Source organism: Cavenderia fasciculata, assembly GCF_000203815.1.
Source record: "Cavenderia fasciculata unplaced genomic scaffold Scf_Dfasci-G-b-285a01.f1-5, whole genome shotgun sequence".
NCBI lineage: Eukaryota > Evosea > Eumycetozoa > Acytosteliales > Cavenderiaceae > Cavenderia > Cavenderia fasciculata.
Window position 1 is genome coordinate 734,845 of NW_004457708.1, and position 17,348 is coordinate 752,192.

The 17,348-nt window shown below is 35.0% G+C and overlaps 3 protein-coding genes across 3 annotated transcripts; all 3 read left to right on the top strand.

Annotated features, from left to right (window-relative positions):
- Positions 1 to 8,876: 8,876 nt before the first annotated feature.
- On the top strand, positions 8,877 to 11,070 carry gtaC (putative GATA-binding transcription factor; the record flags this gene model as incomplete). Its single annotated transcript, XM_004366332.1, has 3 exons — positions 8,877 to 10,222; positions 10,326 to 10,514; positions 10,857 to 11,070. The coding sequence occupies 3 exons, from the start codon at positions 8,877 to 8,879 to the stop codon at positions 11,068 to 11,070; spliced, it is 1,749 nt and encodes a 582-aa protein (XP_004366389.1).
- A 1,403-nt stretch (positions 11,071 to 12,473) lies between these two features.
- Positions 12,474 to 12,701, top strand: DFA_03980 (uncharacterized protein; the record flags this gene model as incomplete). The annotated part of the gene is made up of 1 exon (XM_004366333.1): positions 12,474 to 12,701. One exon carries the CDS (start codon positions 12,474 to 12,476, stop codon positions 12,699 to 12,701), a length of 228 nt encoding a protein of 75 aa, XP_004366390.1.
- A 178-nt stretch (positions 12,702 to 12,879) lies between these two features.
- Positions 12,880 to 17,020, top strand: DFA_03981 (GATA-binding transcription factor; the record flags this gene model as incomplete). The annotated part of the gene is made up of 6 exons (XM_004366334.1): positions 12,880 to 12,917; positions 13,606 to 13,637; positions 13,703 to 13,840; positions 15,295 to 15,364; positions 15,741 to 16,713; positions 16,793 to 17,020. 6 exons carry the CDS (start codon positions 12,880 to 12,882, stop codon positions 17,018 to 17,020), a joined length of 1,479 nt encoding a protein of 492 aa, XP_004366391.1.
- Between the last annotated feature and the right edge of the window lie 328 nt (positions 17,021 to 17,348).

Below are 17,348 nucleotides of genomic sequence, written 5' to 3' on the forward strand. Positions count from 1 at the left end.
TGGTGCAATGCTTTGGCTGCGGTTGGGGAATGAGCTCAGTAAGTGGGTAGGCACAAAGGTGGTCAAAACACATCCAGTTGGAAAACAATAAAAACAAATGAAAGTTGAGCAATGATGATGATGATGTCTTGAGAGAGAAGGTTGGAAAACTCAAGATCGATCATCCAAGATCTTTAGAGAAATAGGTTTGTTGTTGTAATTGTAATTGATGTTGTTGTTGTAATTGTTGGTGTTTGGTAAATATTTACATTTGAAAATGGCGTCCAGTACTTTGAGTGTATAGTTTAGAATTCTAGACGGATTGATGCTTAATATGTACAAAAAAATTATGTCAGTCGACTGGTTGGCTGATAGATATACGCTCTCTTAAATCTCGATTACTCTAATATCAAAAAAAAAGAGTTGAAACAAAATATTATTGAAATGAAATGGAATTTGGAATGGAAATATTGTTATATATTATATATTATATATTAGAGAGATGATGATGATGATGGTGTTTCTACACAGATAAATCTTCCACTGATTGTTTGTTTAGATCCAGATTTCTTTGGATTGATGGATTAGAGGAAGAGGAGGAGGAGGAGGAAGAGGAAGATGAGAGGAGAGGAGAATTTTGGTTGTTGATATTTATCAATTAATTAAATGTGCATTCATATTTTTTTTGTTGGTTTGTTTAAATTTAAAAATATCGGTTATGAAGCATCATGCAAGGGGGGGGAGAGTAGAGTAAGCGTAGTACACCAAAAAGCAGAAGGAAGAAGAAGGAGAAGGAGTGTGTGCGTGCAGCAAACAACAACAACAACAACAACAACAACAACAACAACAACAACGATAATACCAAACCAATAAAAATATTAAAATTAAAATTAAGAAAATTGGTGGTGGATGGAACAACACAAGAAAGAAAAAGTGTGGTGCGAGAGTCAAGTCACACACATTCTTTCATTCATTCATGCGTAGAGTAGATGTACAAGGATGAGAGGAGGAGGTTGTAATAAGTACTTATTAACTAGTGTGAGTGATTTTGTTGTTGTTGTTGTTGTTGTTGTTGATGGTGTTGCTACTACCTCTTCTCCTGATGCTGTTGGTAAAGAATTCAAGTTTTGTGTTGCTACTGGTGGATGGAGATGAGAGTCGACTGGGAGAGGGAGAGAGAGAGAGAGAGAGGGAAGCAGTCACTACTAGTGATGTGAATGGATGGATGGATGCAAGGTGTGGTGGTGCATGCTAGATGCTGCCAACTCTGCGTTGACACCATCACCATCCATCTCCCCCTCTTTGTTGGACAGTACGTAAGTAGTACTACATAAAGACATTAATTAATCTATCACACCAACAACTCCTCCTCCTCCTCCTACTCCAACACAACAGCTAGCTTCTTCTTCTTCTTCTTCTTCAAGTGCGTGCGTACACACATACACGACGCGAATATTATATACTATACTGACATTATATCTAGGAAAGATTTATAGACCATACACCAACATTCAACTGCCTACCTTTCCTCCCCTCATCACACTGTACACTCCCACTACTACACTACCACCATCTTGGTGAGAGAGAGAGAGAGGGAGAGAGACAGTTAACTGGGGTGAATCAGAAAGAGAGGAGAGGTTGAATGAGAGAGGTCAAACAAATTCCAGTGCGAATGTGCGATGCTAGTAGTGTAGTTCCATTGAATGAATATTGAAAAGACAGAAGGAATTAACAATGCAATGCAGCAAAGTTGTGTGAAGTTGAATGAAAGAGATGAGGATCAACCAAAAACGAAAAATTTAGCAGCTGGCTGGATAGCATGTTAGCATTCCATCCACCTTTGCAGTTATTGGTTATCTTGTCAATCGAATTCGATGGATTGGTGGATTGGATGGTGGTGGTGATCAATTTAATATGTATGGTGGGTGGGACAGATCCAATAACCGATCAATTTATATAAATGAATATTGGTGAAGTTGACTGATGAGTAGGTATCGTTGACTGCTAGCTTAAATGTAAATTGGATGGTTTGACTGCTAGCTGGTGGTGGTAGTGATGGTGTATCTCCCTTTTGTTGACTCTCTCTACTCTACTTATTGCTGCTCGCTCTGAAAAGGAAACATATGATATATACCACACTAACTACTCTTTTGCTCATTGAGCCATGTTTTGTTTAAAAGTTACTAAAGGAGTAAGAGGGTTGGAAAAGTCTATGATGATGCTATATCAAAGGAACTGTTCTAATTTCCAATAGATAAAAGAGTAGATCCAACCCATCTTTGCATTTGGAAATAGAGAGATCTTTGACTTTTTGGTTTTGAAATCATCATAGAGAAAAAGTGTTCTAGATGGAAGATGTATGAATGAATGGAAAAATGGTCGATCTAGATTAAGATCAACCTTTTAGTGAAGTGAGGTGTGTGGGTCAAGTATCAATTCAATTAATTGAATTGAACTCGATCTGACATTGTTGGCAACAAACAAACAAACAAACAAAAATATGTATGTATTTAAAATAATCATAAATGGGATCTTACCTTTAACTATATTTATATATATATTCTATTTGTTACAAATACTATTTTGGAGTTGATTGAAGAAATGATAATTTTACAATGTATAAAGAAAAAAAATTAAGATGTAACAAATTATTTTTTTAAAAAGATAGAAAGTAAAACCAAATGCAACAAAACTGACAATTAAAATTTAAAACTTTGTAAAGAGTAAGAAAATGAATTAATTGTTAGAGTAAAGAGTTGGGTAATTGGTATCAACTCTGATGAATGGTTGATTGTTTACTTATTTTTTTTAAAAATAGTAATGGTAAGATAGAGAAGAAGGGGGTGATAAGATATGTGTGATATTTATAAGTATGAATTATAAATATACTAATAATAATAATATATGTACAAATTATATTATTATTATTATTTTGTGTGAATTAAATGAATGAATGCTTAAAGTTGAAAAGTAGAAGGCTCTAAATACACAGACACTTTCTTGGAGGCGCATGATTTTTGTTTGTGAGAAACTACTGCTCCTGCTTTATCCTAGTTTCCACACGCTATAGGCCAACAGGTAGGCGGGTACCCTGTCAGGCGACAGATGACAAGCCACCTCCTCCGGAAGTTGACCGCTCATTTAATCTTGCGACTTCCATCCTGTCCACACCTCTATGGTTTTTGTTTTCCAGATACCCCCACTCTACCACGCAACGGTGGTCTGGTGCAGCCGACCGTCTCTTGCAGTCCGACCCATTTACCTCATTAAAATGGAAAATGTCATTGGAATGCATGTGATATAAAATCGACCAATAAAAACAGTGTCCAAGCATTTGCATCGGCAATTGGCAATGTCAAGATAAAAAAGTAATAAAAAACTCAAATTGCAATTGACGTGTTCAGTCTGGTGAACTCTGTTTATTAATAAAAACTAGAATGCATGGGTAGTTGTACTCTACAAACCTTTAGAGTATACCACCAACACAATACTCTAGGGTGGGGATAATCGTTTCGGAACAGAATTAATTTAATTTATCGTTTCTCTATTTTACAACAATTTTTTTAAAAAATAAACCATTTTTGTTTTAATATTAATAATACTCTTTTTCTTACTTTTTCTTTTTTAAAAGTGACTGTCTAGAGATTGGTCATTGGTTCAATTCAACATTATCGACATTGTTGAGTGGGTGGGGTGAATCGTTCACTATTATAATATACTCTGGAGAGATGTGTGCAATGACTGGTTGTCTATAGAGAGGGTTTCATCGAATAATATCCTAGTGTATTGGTTGGTTTGTGGATCACTACAACAGAAATTATTTTCTTTTCATTTTCCTTGCTTGATAGAGTATCTCTAAATTATTCAAGAGATTCCCTTAATTAAAATTAATTTCTATTGGGTTGTATGGTCGTTTTGGTGTGACATGTGAGATAGAGTTACTTTGAACAATAATAGTGGTCAACCCTTTCATATTCTAGCAAATCATATGATTTATAAATTAGGGTGTCCCCTTAATTATTATTGAAAAATACTCTATTCAATGAATAAAATATTGTCCTTTGACTAATAGTGGATAGATAGCTAGATAGAGAGTTAGATGGAAATATTCATTTTTTTGGTTGGTTAAATTAAAATACAATGAATCAATTACTATTTCCATTTTTATATTCAAATTTGTAATTATTTTAGAAACATAATAATCCCATTTCATTTGTTCGAGAAAAGAATATAGATTTATCCATTCTTCTCAACACCAATTATAATTATTATATTGGGTTCTTGTTGGTTGTTACTTTGTAATAAATCCAAGATAAATAAAATTACTTTTTCAAAAAAATAGAATCAAAAGAAATAAATAAAAAAACCTGGTTTATTCTATTAATTTCCATTTTACTAGTAATAATGTTTCAAACTAGTAATCACTAGACACTGACATACAATATTATATAACAATTTGATTCTTTGAATTGGGTCTTTGGTTTGGCCAAACCAACATATAAGTTTTTCAAAAAAACAATTCATGAAAAAACAAGATCTCTAAAATTGACCAATAATAAAAAAATTATTTATCGGTTTTCAACAAAACAGCAGCTACTGCAATGGTGATCATCACACGTTTTAGATTAATGAATGAATGAATGATGTGAATATTAATTAATTGAATTCGTTCATTGGATTGTTATTGTTGTTGTCGTGTCACTCGACAACAGTGATATATGGGGAAGTAAAGTGGAGATCCATTGATCACCCCATTTCCAAATTTGTTTATTTACCTTTTTTGTAAATACAAAAATGGGAAATTGCAACAAACAAATAAATAAATAATAAACATTAATGACTTGAATTGGTTTCCCATTCCTAAAAAAAGCTGGCTATAACTAGATAATAAGCTACCAGAATCTGCTGTCCCTTTTGATGGATGATCATCCATCCACCGCCCATTTCATTGATGATTGTATTACCTGTTTTTGTCTATTGGTGTCTTCTCCAAATAAAGTAATACACACTACTCGACCAACCGGTTGATGATACCATGTGAGACAAACACACATCTCGGGTTTGAAACAACTGAAACCCATCCGAAAGTTTCATTGCCCTCCTTATATATTCCATGATCTCACCTGACTCAACGAGTTGAACATGCATGGAGTTGAGAGTGAGAGATACAGCTGCTGCTGCTATGGAGATCTTTAATACATCATCGCGTCTGTCTGTCTCTCTGTCTGTCTGTATGACGCTAACGATCTATCTCCCTCTTCTCTATGGGTGACGACTTTTCTCTTGTCGAGCCCCCCTCGCATCTCGATCTTTGATGACTATTGTAACCCTTGCCTTTGCTCTTTGCTTGACGATAATACTGATTCGTTTGAACTGATATCCTCTTTCTCCTCAAACCACGCAGTGTTAAAAATAAACTCAAAGCGGATGGATTGTTCAAACAAAAAAAAAAAAAAAAAAAAACTTTATCTTAATCGCGCTTTGTCTCTAGGCATGGTTTTTCCTCTTTTCTTTTGCCGCCCTGCAAAGATAACAGTTTTACTCAAGACAGATCCAATTTTGGATTGCATTAATTGAAACAGTCCTGTTATCTTAAACCCCAAAAAACCACAGTTGTTGTTGTTGCAACAAGTCTCTCTTCTTGACAATGATCATGCAATTTAGATGAATCGAATGTATCTGACGAAAGAAAGGAACACTTTATAAAGTGGGTGCAAAGATAGCGTTTATTTGGTTTAGTATTCAAGCGCTTCACCAATCAATCAATCATTCTTCACACACACAACCAACTCAGCCTACCTACCTGCCTACCTACAATAATTTAAATATATTGTGTTCTTTCGGTTAATATATATACTCACACACACAACACACAAACATATAAATCAACCAACCAACCAATCAACCAACCGATCAACCACACACAACAGATCATCAAACTTTATTTATTGGTCAACAAAGTCCTTTTTACAAATCTCTCTAATGTAAGTAACTTCATCTATCACATATATCCCAACACAGTCATCAATACTACTTTACATTTCAAGTAGTTGATGACATCAAATCACTCATTCATTCACTTTTGCCCATCAATCAAAAAAAAAAATCATGGAAATGATCACCCCGACATATCTATGTTGTTGATGTTCCAGCTGACGATGATCATCGTCAAACTTTTGATGTTCACAACAATCGGCGGGGCGGCGGTTATAGAATTATCAGCCTCGGTTATACCACCCACGTTGATCCGGAATGATTTGTAAATGGGAAGAGGAAGGACATGGTGGCTCCTCCATATATATATTATATTATACACCTACCTTTTAAATCCAAAGGAATAGTCTGTTCTGTGTATGTGTCTACAAACAAATAATCCACCTACTAGTAGTGTTTCAATTTCAATTTAATTTAATTTGTTGGCACCGACCACTTTTACACATTTTTAAAAGAGGATGGAATGCTTTATTCCGGAATTCATCTCACACACCCAACCTAGTCTCTTCTTCTTCCAACCTTTTTAAACGCCAGACTTTAACTGTTTGTGTGAATATCCAATCCACCCACTCATCCATCAATCCATCAATCAATCAATCAATCAATTAATTGATTAGAGGGTTAATTAATTAACAAACTAATCGTTGTTAACAACGACACGGGAGAGAGACGTCAAAAACATTAATCTCGAGTGCAATCCTTGAAAAGACTAGAGGGTTAGTTTGTTGGTTGGTTGGTTGTCGTCATAATATCAACAGGTCAACTTTGATGTTCCTCCTATGGTCAATCACCATATCAGATCAACTTTAAAGATGATTCGAGTAGTGTGCATGTACACTACTCCCACTCTCTTTTACACATTTTCATTCTCAAAAATAACCTCCCCCCCATAATATATCACATATCATAGTTTGTTTTTTTTTTTCTAACAACCCACACAGACTGAGCACGACAAAGACGATCATCACAACCCCTCACACCAACTGTACCACCACCACCACCACCACCACCACCACTATCACTTTGCAAACAACAACAACACAACCACAACCACAACCAAACAACACTACCAAAAATAATATTATAACAAATCCAAAGTTATATTTTTAATATCTTTGTGTTTACCTTTTTTACAACACTTTAATATCATATCAAATCCATCCTCCATTTCTTTCTATTCTTCCTTCCCTTCCCTTTCACATTATAAATCATCCATCTGTGTTGATTGTTGGTTGTATTGTATGTAAAAAATTATTTATATCCATTCCATTTCATTTCATTTCATTTTCCAACCTCCCTGTCTTTTGTGTGCACAGACTAATGTGTGTACTTTGTTTTTTTTCACAATTCATTGTTGTGGGGAGGGAATCAAAACAAATCAAAACAAATCAGTCAGGCGTCTGGGTTTCAAAACACACACACATACACACAGTCAGTTGGAAGAACGACGAAAAAAGTGATCATTCATTAATTGTAAAGTCAATGTTCATTACTGATTGCCAAGGAACGGCTGGATTGAAAAATCTATTTTAAACTACTGTGCGAGTAATACTACTCGTCGTTCTACTCCTCCTCTTCTTCCTGTTATTTTTCAAGTCGGGAATGGACGGTAGGTAGGACATTCACAGAACCAACTTCAAAACCATAGCCATATCAATTATAGATACCTGACTACACTCTATTGATTTCTATCGCCATCGTCGTCGTCGTCGGTGGGAGACAGCCCCAATGATGTTATTTTTAATCAACTTTTTAATTGAATCATCCATCCTCATCCATCCTCCATCCATCCATCCATCTTATCTCCATGATACGATGATCACGACGACAATGATTTAAGGCAATAATAATCAACTTAATAATAATATTAATTAATTAAACCCAAACCACCAACCAAATTCTGTTGATATTCAAACTTGTGTTTGTTTGTTTATGTCCACACTTCCGATAAATTCATAACCTTTAAAAAGCATCAAATCAACATTACATTACTATTAATATTTATTCAAACTAAAAACAATTAAACTAATTTATTTATTTATTTATTTCCTTTAAATTCTTTGTATTATTTATTTATATATATATATAGATATATATATAGATATAGTCGATTTTAAAACAAACATATTCTATTTGTATATATTAATATATTGTGTATTTTTAAAACAAAAAATTATCAATTCAATTAATTATTTATTTATTTGGAAAAAATCAAAATCATCTTTTAAAAAAAAAAAAAGATAGAAGAAAGAAAGTAACCCCGAATTTAATACCACCTCACTTGCTACCTACCTCTAACATCCACATCCACACAACACCCCTACCAACACACACTCAACAACTTCAACAAACCCGAGCAATCATCCAAATCCATTGCATTCTTATTTTATCATTTTCCCAAAAACTATATTTATTTTATTTTTACACCTGTTTGTTGTTGTTGCTGCCGTCCACCCACCCACAATACCAATTCCATCAACACCAACACCAACACTACTACTACCACAAATATTTTAAAGATATTCGTTTTGCATCAATCCAATCACCAATCAGTATAGTATTTTATATATTCCACCCCCACAACACTCAATCTTATTCCTTATTACTATATTTATCGTTTTGGCAAAACCTAACTAGCTTGTAAATAATAATTTAAATATATTTTTTTTTCTTTTTTTTGATCAAGTTTTAAAACTCTATCAACTCACTCAACCATCTATTTATTTCAATATAACAATAATAATAATAATAATATTCTGTGTATTTATAAATAATATAACAATCAAATAATCATTCATTCATTTTCTGTATCTTTTAAATAATAATAATAATAATAATTTATTTATTTATTTATTCCGTCCGACATTTATAAATATATATATATTCTTCTAATCGATTGAAAAATGTATTCACCAAGGGATCAGTATATTCCAATGTCCCAAAATAGCACCCCACCTGCTTTTTTGCACCATCCACCACATTACAACATGCACCAAGCTGCTGCTGGCCATCATCATCATTCTGGAATGGTCATGTCACCTTCTCCCTCGCCGTCATCGTCGCCTTACTTTCTCGACTTGTCACCTCGTGATATTGGTGGTGGTGGACATCAGTCACCCCCCTCGACCATCTCGCCGCGCCATAGCGTCTCCCTCCATGACTGGCCATATCCTCGTCCACCCTCGGATGGGTTCAAGTGGACCAATGGCAAGCCCAATGTCCAACAACCCTTCCAACAACAACACCACCACAACCAACACTACTTTCAAGGTAGCTCTGCCGCTCCACTACCACCACCACCCAACTGTAACATATCAATCTCGCCACCACCGTCCCCACCCAATTCGTATATCCAACCCAGTGCTTCCACATCACCATCGTCTCTAAGATCAATGATCTTGAACAACTACAAACATCAACAACAACATCCAGCCTCTGCCACCAATCATCACCACAACCAACAACAACAACAACAACAACAACAACACCAACATTATTCACACGAGATGGAAATTCCATCCAACTCGACACATCAATCCTCCCTACTCTACTCTTCATCACCAGTATCTTCATCATCTCCCATTGCCACCTCCAGCACCACCTCTATTAGCAACGCCGAAAAGAAGCTAATGAGTCGTGTCATTGTACCATTGTTGAATCTCAAGCAATCACGTCCACAAGAAGCACCGACCGTTTCACCCAAATCGCCATGTCTGGTTCCCGACGAAACCATGATGTTCCACAACAACAGCAGTCGCGGTTCACCAGGACAATCACCACCTGGATCACCAGGTGACTTTGGATCATTCTTGATTGCCAACAACAACAACGGACGTGTCCGTAGCAACTCAACCTCTTCATCAACAGCATCGACACCACGTGGTGCTCAAGACCATCTATTACTATTAAACTCGACTAGTAATCTTACACTCTCATCTGCCCCAAACACACCAAGAAACACCTCTTCCACAACCACCAGTACATTTACAACTACAACTACCACTACTAACAACAACCAAAACCAAGAAGATACTAATAATAACAACAACAATAATCAAAGCACCGATTACCTTAAAAAGGCAGAAGAGCAATGGAAAAAGTTGGAATACTTTAGTAATGATTTCAATCACTTTGTATTTGAAATCATCAAAAACAAGGAATTCCATCAACTATCAGCATTGAACTCTAAACTTGGAGAGATTACAAGTACCGTCCAAGAGATTGAAATTACAAATAATATATTTAAAACGTATGTCTTCTAAACTATTTTAATATTAATATAATAATATTTAAATATTAATTTATTAAATTAATTTCTTAATTTCATTATTATTATTTGTTTGTTTGTTTAGATTACCACCACAAACCAGAGCAAGAAAGAAAAGGGCGACCAAGGCTGAAAAGCTCAAGAAATCATCTGGTGGTGTTTTAGGTGTAAAGAGAACCTACGTTACTACTCCAAAGAGTAAAGGTAACTACTGTGTATTTTGTGGAACGATGGAGACTCCAGAATGGCGTAAAGGACCAGGTGGTCATAAAACGTAAGTTATCCAAATCAATCAATCCATTAATCACGACACAACGCATCGTCATATGACACCACCATCCTTTCTATTTTCATCAAACACAACAATGTACATTACAACAGTGCACCGGTGGTATGTGGGTGATTGTTCTCTTGTGATACGGCGATCTTTATCAATCGTGCTTCCCCCACAAAAAACCTCTTCAACCTCAACCGATTCTATTTTTTCATAATATCTCTTCATCTTTGTCATTGTGCGGCAGATGCTGTTGAGTTGCCCAACAACACAAATCAATCAAATAATATCCAAAAGTATCCTTACTTCCTTCATACTAATCAAATTATACATCATTTATAGATTGTGCAATGCCTGTGGATTACATTATGCCAAGAATCTAAAGAGAGAAGGGGCAAACAAATCCAAGACCAACAACGACAACATTGCTACCCCATCCAATACTACAAACAAAGGTGATTCCAACTCATCTGCCTCCTCGTCTACCAGTAATTCTCCAACTTCTTCCTCGATGAATGTTGCCTCATTGCTTGCTAGTACCAACTCTGATGACTAAAGTCAACCGAAACGCACTCCTTTCCTCCAACCCAACAGATAAAACCCTCGTTGTATCAACCAACCAATCAACCAAATATTAATATCTCTTGTACAAAATAGAACTAACGAATTACCACCCCAATACAACCTATTAATAACCCAATAATGTTATACTTTTTCTTATCTATCAAACCTCCAGCATACAATTTAGTCAGCAAATATCATGCCCCTTTTTTTCGTTACCAATCAATTAATAAAACCTCCAATCTTGTTGTATCATCTCAAAACCCCATGAACTGACTTTAGCAAGAGAGAGAAGATCACTGAGAAATGATGTCATGATCGCGAACTCATTAAATATTTTGTCGGAGCTGAGATCCAAGAGATTCATTTACGAAACGTTTACGATATTTTTTGGTTAGGAATCGACCCAATTAATATATCCCCAACACTTGCCTCTGATCGTGTTGCCGAATGGTTGATGAGGATGATCATCCTGTAAAGTTTATCTGTTTCCCAAAGGGCTTTAGGAAAAGTTTGAGAGTGTTGTTGTTGTAAGGTTCCGTTTCTTGTACTAGATATTGGAGATCATCGTTTTGGTGAATAATTGCATGACTTGTGATGATAGAACAAAACTTGATACTTGAACAAAGAAGTCTAAGTTTGTCTTATTAGTTTAAAATTCTCATGTTTTGTGTCTATCATTTGTTCTTGTTTTAATAAAAAAGAAAAAACAAAGTTATTGCTTGAATAATGAGTACGTTTCCCAAGAGACGTCTCTCATCGTGTATAGGTTACAATTGTTGGGGAGATGACCATTTGGATCTAACACTAGATCCTTCTTAATCAACGATACGACGACGTGTCTTGTGTGAAAGACTCGATAGATGAGATTTTGACCTATTTTAACAATTTTCAATGAGATCGTGTCACTGGGAAGGCCGCACAAGAGCTCTATTCTTGTCGCTGTTCTGTTTGCGAAGGTTGATGTTAATTAATTTATAAAGGGGGTACTGCAAACTTTTTCAGTTAAATAGACTCCTTGGTTAGAGCCTCGATTCGATACCAACATCAACCCTCATTATAGAGTGAGCCCTATGGCATTGGCGACATCATTATTTGAAAATGGTAAGGCAGAGCCCAAAAAAAGACAGCAATCGACTGAAAATGTGTTGAAGGTTGCGCAATCATAGCAAAACGGACGAGATTTTACGATTGTCCAACGTCTGGTCAATCTTCTAGAAAACAGCACCCACACAACAACAAACACACTTGCTGAAAGGGATCCTGCACACGATGAGCTATTGCGATGCACAATTCCATCGATCACGTTGTTGCACAAGTGGAGGATCTAGGGTTACAAAGAATGAGGTTGTGACTGCCGCCGTGAAGAGTTTCTCATAAGTGAATCTTTTCGTAAATATGAGGAGTGTTGTAGCTGTTTTTGATCAAGGTCTCAGGGGGTCCCTGAGAGAGAGAGAAAGAGTGAGTAGAGAGAGGTTAGGTGTTGGGGTTGATGTGAAGTGGAATCAACAACATTCACAATACAGCCCATTCTCTAGCCAAGAGTTTTATTCTTCTATCGCCTCCTCCACTCCTTTACTTTATTCTTACACATCACATCGATCCCCTTATTCTTTATTCGATTAGATACAGACAGACAGATACACACACACACACAAACACAGAGAGACATACATAGAGACAGATATACAACAACATTAAAAATTAAATTAAATTAAATTTTAGAAAAAAAAGGTAAGTTTGTTTGGTTGGTCTTCTCACATACACCACTCACGCTCCCCACCACCACCACCCACAAAATATAATGCAATATAATTATATGAGCGATCTATACCAATCGGCGTAAGGATTCCTCGGCATGCTTGGAACCACAACTTTTTTAAAATAGCACCACACTCTTCCTCCTCATCCTCCCCCATTCACAGTTTTATTTGAGGATGTGGCTTGTTTTCTTTTCATTATCCCTGCCCTCACTCCCTTCCCTTCCCTGCTCCTGCTCTCTATACCGATGATATTTTTCAATTAAAATTATTATTATCTTAATTAAAAGGAGGAGGTTGTTGGTTGATGAGAGTTCTCATCATACCTACCATACACAACTTGTTATTCACTTCATTTTTTAGTTTAGTTAGATAGATAGATAGCTTTTGTGTGATATATAACATCATAACATTACTTTAAAAGTTATAATTGTTTTTTATTTTATATATTCTATTCTCATTCGTTCTCAACTTCCGCATCCTTTCAGGAACAAAAGTCGCGATTAGTTGGTGTCCCTTCAGTTTTTCTTTTTTAATTTTTAATTTTTTTTTTTTTTTTTTTTAATTATCCACAAAATATTAGTAGTTCCATTTATTCGATAGATAGTCTCATCTTCATCTACAAAAAAAGAACCTATATAACAGAGACACACACACACAAATTGTACATTTACAATATATACTCTTGGACTATTTATTTATTTATTTATTTATTTATTTATTTATTTATACATTACCCAAATATCATTATTATAATTATAAGAATATAGAATAGAACGTCCTCTTTTAAAAGAAAAGAATTGTCAGAAACAATAAGAAAAGACTATTAAAAGTTTAAAAAGGTATAGTATAACGTTTTATTATCAGATCATATACACCATCAACAACAGCCAGTAGTAGTAGTAGTATCGGCATCTTATCCATCAATCCATCTATCTATCATCGTTGCACAAATATATGATACAATGCATGAACCATTATTACCAAATATAGTAATATATTATAGTAATAATAATAAATACAATTCATCACCATCGTCATCTTTCTTTAACTGCTGCTGCTGCTGCTGAAACCCAACTTAGAAATTCAACATGCAAAAGTTTAAACTGCATTTATATAATACACCAACCAACAACATCAACATCAACATCTATGGTTATATTTACTACCAAACATAGATTCGATTAATATATGATCAGAAACCGTAGCAATAACAAAATGTAGCAAGTAAAAGCAAATCATTTTGATTGAACCAATATCAAAGTATACCAAAAAAGGAAATAGTTGGTTTGAAAAGGATGTGTCATTCATAACACAGACAAATCATCGATATGATTTGTCGATCGGTTTGCTCACCCCCTCTCCTTTTAATGTCCTAATTTAGTATACTTTTTGATCCTAGAACCCCCCCCCCCCCCCACACCCACAAAATTTCACCATTCACCATTCACATTGATTTAAATCAAACCACACTTCATTTGGTAATAGATCGATTTGGGGATGAGAGATCTCTATTGCTTGCTACAGTAGCTACCTCTTTCTTTCTCTCTCTCTCTCTTTCTTTCTTTGTTGATTCGAGTGTGGGTTGGTGTGTTATTAATAATAATAATTATTCCACACTATTTGTATTTAAATTACATCGACGACATTATCACAACATATCCAACAACAATTAATCAGCAAGCAATATTACAACCACATTTCCATCGATCCATATAAACTTTGTCAATATAAATTCAAGTAAGATGACCTATACTGTTGCCATCATGATTTCATTCATTTCAACACTCTGACAGAAGAATAAGCGCAAGAAAAGATATACAAACTTGCCACCAATATACAACAACAACAGAGCAGGAATCGATTTAAACCTGAATCACATTGTTGTCAAATTAATTAAATATCTGTCACTCTCTTCTGGTGGTTGACGATACGTTCATATATAACCCACATCACCCGCATTTTCATTCTTTTGGTGTACCAATATAACACACACAGTTGTTATTTGCCTATCACACCCCCCTACCACTCACCACTAATCAACTTGTCTTGTTTTGGTTCGTTTTACCTGGCAGTCATCTCTTTTGCCACCTGTTTGTACCCATTTACATGCTATTAATTACAATTGCATCATAAAGACATCATGAAACTAACACCCTTTTCTTATATATTTTTAAATAATACACTCACATCTGATGAATTTCCTTCCTACCCTTGTTCATTACGACGCTGTCTTGATTGTTATGACTGCATCTCTTCTTGGCTACTTTTCTTGTCTGCTTCCAGAACATATCCCATTTGGTAAAGTAGGCTACTGCTCTACTCTTCTTTGCTAGTAAGCAGCTGTTTTATATTTGTGGCTGGTTGACACAAACCAACAACAACAACAACAACAACGCCGGTTTTGATTTGGTAGTGCTTGAATCAATCAATTAAAATTAAGATTCATTTGTCGATAGATAGAGATACTCCTTGGTTAGTCATAAGAAACAAGAATCCACCAATTACAATTGTGTCCCGCCAAGTAAAGTAATATTACGACTATTCGACGACATCCAACAACAAAACACATCCAACAACCAACAACAACTATAATATCATATTTTCATGACCCTTCAGCAGCAGCTATTATTATTTAGTTTACTCTCTACTCGCTGCTGCAACAACAAAAACCTACAAACTTCTTGATACTTGTTTTATTGTTCATTATCATCACCATCAATATCGATCGTTTTCACATCATATCCCCACACAACAATCATTTACAACCCAAAGCAATAAGTGTCACACTTAATCATCACTCTACACTATAATTATTTTAATCATTAATTATTTTGAAATATCATTATTTCCAATAATTTCCAAACATGTTATCCAACAATAATAACCCTAATCATCACCATAGTAATCAATCCTCGTATGATGATTGTTCTCATCCACCTTTAAATAATAATAATCCATTCTATTTGAATCAACAACAAATGTTTAGACAACAACAACAACAACAACAACAACAACAACAACAACAACAACAATTATCTTCCTCCAACAATGGTGGTCAAATGACACATCTTCCACCTCCACCACATTTCTCGGATTATCAACAATATGCACATATGCCAATGGAATTTTCCAATCATCAACAACAACAAATTTCACCACCAAATTCTCACAAGAGATCACATAGCAATAGTTTTAATCCATCCAATTGGACCATTGCAAATCAATTATTAAGTATGAGCCGAGATATGACCAGTAGTGTCGATTCAAGTCCGGTCTCTTCTTCGTCACCACCAACATCGCCATCACTTTCTTCGAGTGGAGCCAACAACCAAAACTTGTACTCGTCCAACACCATCTCACCAATTATGAGCCAAACTACTACCACTACCACAACTACCACTTCAATGCTCCAATATCCACAACAACAACAACAACAACAAATCCAAAGAGGAAAACTTTCAAGTAATGCTCTTAGACCAGATTTGTCACTTTCATTGTCTGACGACTACAACAATAGAAACTCATCGCCTAGCAATGACTTGACCACAAGCTCACCACCACAGTCGCCTTGTGCTTCACCAAGATTCTCTCTAGGAAAAAATAAGCACTATTCTTCTGCCAACATTGAAGAAGACTATGAATACCTCCGTGGCTCCTGGGTAAAGGCTCGTGAAATCTCTCAAGATATCATCAAAATTACCAAACAAGCCACAAAATATGATTTCACTCTTGTAGACTTTTATCCTAGCCTCCAAAAGGAATATGAAAATCTTGGTAACCTCTTAAATTCAATGGTTGAAAAGGTTGATGTATTAAAGTCTGACGAAAGACAAAAAAAGAAAAGAAAAGAGTCTGATAGAAATGCCGAAAAAAGAGTAAGAAAGAAAAAAAAAAAGGAAAACAAACTTGATCAAATTATTAATAATTAATTTTATTTTATTTTACTTTTTATAGAAAAAGAGAAGAGAAGCAACATTATTATTAAATAATGTATGTAAAAGTTGTTTTACAACTGATACACCAGAGTGGAGAAAAGGACCTGATGGTACAAAGTCCTTGTGCAATGCTTGTGGTTTACATTATGCAAAGAATCTCAAGAGAGAAACTTTAAATCAAGCACCACAAATCCCAACTCAAGGAACTGGCAAAGAATCCATGAAGGTATTGTCAATCCTCAATTAAGTTAAAGCTTATTATATATTTAGCTTTTCTTCCCCCATTCTTTCTTTTTCCACATCCACATATATAATTACATAATAGTTTAACCATTTGGTGTGTGAGTTATTTAAATAGCTACCTTGCACACATGGCATCAAACTATCAAGGCATCTTCTTCTTCCTCTTCTTTTTTATCAAAACAATATATAACTATTTTTATTTTTTTTCTATCTATTTATTAATTTTCCTCCTCATCCTCCTCCTCATCCCTCCTTCAACTTCTAACAATATAACAAAAACCTTTTAAATCCAACCACTTAGATATATTATTAATTGGAAGATTTATCAGAAA